At 41.0% G+C, this 4,829-nt stretch overlaps 1 protein-coding gene across 1 annotated transcript; it reads right to left on the bottom strand.

Moving 5' to 3' along the window:
• Positions 1–2,590: 2,590 nt before the first annotated feature.
• LOC134455251 (checkpoint protein HUS1-like) lies at positions 2,591–3,870 on the bottom strand. The gene is made up of 4 exons (XM_063206273.1): positions 3,665–3,870; positions 3,173–3,300; positions 2,858–3,034; positions 2,591–2,731 (listed from the first exon to the last, which is right to left on the bottom strand). The coding sequence occupies exons 1-4, from the start codon at positions 3,714–3,716 to the stop codon at positions 2,591–2,593; spliced, it is 498 nt and encodes a 165-aa protein (XP_063062343.1). The 5' UTR covers positions 3,717–3,870.
• Positions 3,871–4,829: the final 959 nt, after the last annotated feature.

The raw sequence follows: 4,829 nt of genomic DNA, 5'->3' as shown, positions 1-4,829 counted from the left end.
CATACCAGTTCTGTGTCTTGTATTTGTAACCATGCCAGATCCATGTCTTGTCATTATTGCACATATACATAGGTACTTTTGTCAGGGTGAAGCTGAATGTTGTAGTAGCCTATATGCAGTTCACCAAAAGTGCATGTTTGTGCTGGATGCTACCCAGCATGTTCCTATAGTCCCATACAGCCAGTGGTAAAATTTGGACTCATGTTGTCCTCTCCACAGGAGTTAAACGTTTTTCTTCCCTAGTAAATTAATCTTTAATTAACCTACTTCATTTTTCATACTGGATGAAACTCTCCAGCTTTTGCGTGCTTGAACCAGAGCCTGGAAAGCTTATATTAGGTTAATCCAACCCCACTGGAGGCTCTAGAAATAGATTATGGGAGGTGCTGTAGGCTAGAGGAGAGCTATATATCATTTTAACAACATTAGCCAGGAGCAAACCCCACCTGAGTCCCACACACATTACCTGGTCATCTTAATCCTCTGGCCTAATGCACCCTAAATGGCTCCCTCTGCTGCTGCTTGGCTGCCCACGGGAATCAATGATACGGAGCATTAAAGGGAGAGGGTGTGCATCCGGTAAATAGGAATACAATCCTTTGTGGGAGTGACATGGGCTTCCATCCGTGAAGCATCCTCCTCCTTGGTCCTTTCTTTTTGCCGAGCCGGGGTGGCATCAGTTCTTACTCCACCAAACTAACACCTGGATAAATGAGCCTTGGAAGAAATATAATGGCATTGGCACAAAGATCACTTTGGTGCATGGTGCTAATGGCACAAAGGTCACTTTGGTGCATTGACTACTTTTAATTAGCCTAATCTACAAACTATACACTCAGAGTTCAACGTGCACCTGTTAACTTGTATAGAGACAGTGAACAACCCAAAAATGAAACAAAGTTTCCTTACCTAACCTAAGAGATGAAGTGAAGTGAAGTGGCTAGTAATAGCTGTGGTTGTCACTGGCACAAGTGACTGAGTCCTTGTTGGACACCTTAAAAACAACACCGTGTTCAGGATGCATTGGGTATGGCGCTACCCTTTCTGCCAAGTGAATGTGAAGTGTGTCTCTTCTGACAGTCAGACTGTTGCACTCAGTAGCGAAGATTTTGAGGGACTAATTACTGATCTATTAAACAGAAAGACTGAATTATCAAAATTGCAGGCATATGAGGCCTATTTCCTGAATGTAGAGTTTTGTGAAATCATCGCACGAGTTATGAGATCATGACATACACATCGTCAATAAGCCAACTATGACACTCCAACAATGACAGCTGTTGAAAAAATGACCATAAACACAACACTTGATTAAAGCACATGATGCAGACATTGAACAGTATTGCAAGCAGCAACGCTCATTCTAGATGGACCTAGGAGACATATGAAACTGTCCTCTGATTACAGAGTGGAAAATATTTCATCCTTTTTTAAAACAATAGAGTCATGCACCCTCCGGGTTATGAAGAAAATTAATACTTAAGCTTGAAATTTTAAATGATCACATACAGTAATTACCTCAAAACAATAATTCTGTGTGACATTACCAACTGATATGTTGTCTGTACACAATGCTCTTCCTTATTAACATATTGACTGTTTAAAATGCCATTATTTTGATTTTATTCACAAAATACCAGGTGTCCGAAATTTTTTGGAATCCGCTTTGTATGCTGCTCATTCTTGCACTGCCTTGACTTTGCACTGAGTACCGGTACCTCCACAACTCAATATGCTGCTCACCATGTGTGCTCACTTCGACACATTGTCTTTGCACTGTCACTCCTTCACTCAGTATGCTGCTCATCACCTAGACCAGGGATGTCAAACTCAGGCCCGGGGGCCAAATCTGGCCCATGGAGCCATTTTATTTGGCCCTCGAAATCATTTCAAATATGTATTACAGTTTGCCCACATACACCACAACTGTATAGCGTACTAAGATTTGAACATGAAAATTTGCATATCACAGGAAAATGAGTGGGCCCAGGCCATTGAAAAAGCTCACAATGAAATGCAACAGAATATGTGCAGGCACATTTGAACTATGATGGGAATCTGTTCAAACATAAATTTAAACATGAGCAATTTTAGTCAATTTTTGTAAAAACATATTGAGTTCGGCCCGCGACTTTGTTCCAGATTTTGATTTTGGCCCTCGGTCAATTTGAGTTTGACACCCCTGACCTAGACTTAAAGTCAGCGTTATCTAGGACACTTGGGCCATGTCTGCGTCATCTGTTGTCTGTTTCTCTGTGTAGTTGAGTTTGTGAAAGTCATGTATAACATAGTTGTTTTGTAGTTCCTATAGTACATTACTTATCATTTTATAGTCTTTATACTTGTCTTGTGTGCACCTCGAATGGAGGCTTTAAATGTGATTGTACTGTATGAAAATAAAGGTGTTCTATTGTATTGTATTCTATAGTGTAGTCACGTTGGTGTAATATTTACTCCTGTAAGTAAGTATGAAAAAATTAGATGCTCTAAATTACATGTTCACATCAGCCTGAAACAGGGGCTCTGATGACAACCATCACATGTGTATGATAATGTAATCACGTGTGTATAATAACATGTTGATCTAGATCTAATATTCTTTAGCCTGAAACATGATACTCACATCAAAGTCAGGCATGGTGGGCTCCTTGAAATCATGCCACATCCTTCTGGGTATGACATCCACTGGAATATCATGTGTGACAACGCGACTGACACTGGACAATGAGGGCTTTCAGAAAAAAATAATGCAACCGTTCACAACAATGTTCACAAGAGGCACGTACTACATGACCACACAAATTCCATTTCATGGTATTATTGGGCATCTAGCTGAACAAAAAAAAGTGCAACTTACTAGTTCTGCTGCAATGGTTAGACAGGGGCAATGCTTCTTGGTGAGTTTGACCTTGACAGCTTTGGCACACTGTGCTGTTTTCAAGGCTCTGGACAGGTTGTCTGGGGCTACCTCCAGGCATATCTCATTGGCATCTGGGGACACACCCTCCATCTGATACTCCTCAAAGAAGTTCACCTGTCAAGTCAAAATGATGCTAATGGCACTATTTCCAAGTAGCTGAAGTAAGTTTAATACCAGCAACCCAGGAGGGGGGAACCAAGCAGAATTCAGAAGGATTGATGGCAGATAACCGTTAAGCCTAAATGTGCCTACCTGTAATAATTCGCACCACATACTGACTCCACCATTGGCCACTTTTCCAGCCAGAACAAAGAAGAGGTTGTCTGGAGTAAGCCGGAGGATGCAGGTCTTGTTCAGCTTTGCAATGGTATTTACAACACCTATTCATTATTGAAACAAATGGTCAGTCTTGGGATGGACTACAGCTCCAAGTTAGACTACACCACAGGCAAGAGCGATATTCTCATAACCTGCATGAGGTAAACAAACATCAGTAGGCGAGGTAGGCTAGCGTACTCAGGTTACAACCATAGTCCATTAGGGTTACAGCTTCCCAAAGTAGCCAAACACCAGTTCAATTTGAAATGATATTTTCCCTCCTACTTCCCACAAACAAACATGTTCACCTGTGAAACATATCAAATGTTATTAAACGTCATTCGTTGTAGAGGCAGCGCGCTAAACGTCAACACATGAACCTGTTTACCGAATAAACTAGAGAAAACATGCAAGGCTGTTACATACGAGTAAAATGATTCAGGCATCCCACGTCGGTCATTTTTGATCTGAACTTCATGGTTATATGAGGTGATGTGTGACCTGACACTACGCTTGAATGTTGAAAAACGCTTCACTGTTGCTGTAAAAGTTGATGAGCTGCTCCAGAAAATGAAAATGTCCCGCTCAAGAACTGGTCCGTCAATGTTTTCCTTCCCCTAGGAAACAATCGCTTCTCAGACTTCAGTCTACAAATTTGCGTGCTGACAAATAGAGCCACAAGATGGTGCTAGACATCAAACATTTCCCACCCATTGGACATCCTCACTAAAGGACTGAACTGGCACTTCAAACCATGAGCAATGAGCATAATAATAAACTTTCTAATGTAATGAAAAATATTATTGCTTTCAATTTGTTTAATATTGGGGGCTGCCCCCTTGCATGGGTGAGGCATACATGCAAATTTGTTGTGTGCAGTGTGCACTTGTGTGCTGTGTTCGCTTTCAGGCCTACATAAGAACAATCTTTGTTGTGTGCTATTAGACTTACAAATTTGTAGGCTATTTGTAAACTAAAGGCCAACAGTTTTGGCTATTTGCAATTTGATCATGAAGAAAAATTAACATGTCGTGTCACGGCATCTATCAATACAAATTGAAATGTGTGGTAATGCAGCACATGTAGGGCATGCACGTGTGTGTGTGTGTGTGTGTGTGTGTGTGTGTGTGTGTGTGTGTGTGTGTGTGTGTGTGTGTGTGTGTGTGTGTGTGTGTGTGTGTGTGTGTGTGTGTGTGTTTGTGTGCAGAAAACACACAATTGCATGTCGCCTGACCAAGTAATCAAATTCTAGGAATTTGTATTCAATTTTTGCAATGTGTTATTTCATAATTTAATTTAAGAAGCTCTATGGCAACTAATAACTTATTTGCATGTCACTGGAAAGTCACATTAACATGCTGCTCATTCTGCTAATGCATATTTTCCAGTAGGGCCTAACAAACCACAGTGTGTTGACCCATGGAGAATGGTAATGCAATATTCCAAAAAGCCAATAAAGCGTCCATGTATTTTGTACTGTAGGCCTACTGTTCCTTTGGTGAGCATGCAGTGCAAGAGAAGTGTTTACGCTGTGTTGAAGACTAGAAGCACGCAAATGGACGTCACAGCAATGCCCTTTGTAACAGTCTAA

This window comes from Engraulis encrasicolus, chromosome 9, assembly GCF_034702125.1.
Source record: "Engraulis encrasicolus isolate BLACKSEA-1 chromosome 9, IST_EnEncr_1.0, whole genome shotgun sequence".
Classification (NCBI taxonomy): domain Eukaryota; kingdom Metazoa; phylum Chordata; class Actinopteri; order Clupeiformes; family Engraulidae; genus Engraulis; species Engraulis encrasicolus.
The sequence above is the reverse complement of the archived record's forward strand: the minus strand, read 5'-3'. Positions and strand labels throughout refer to the sequence as shown.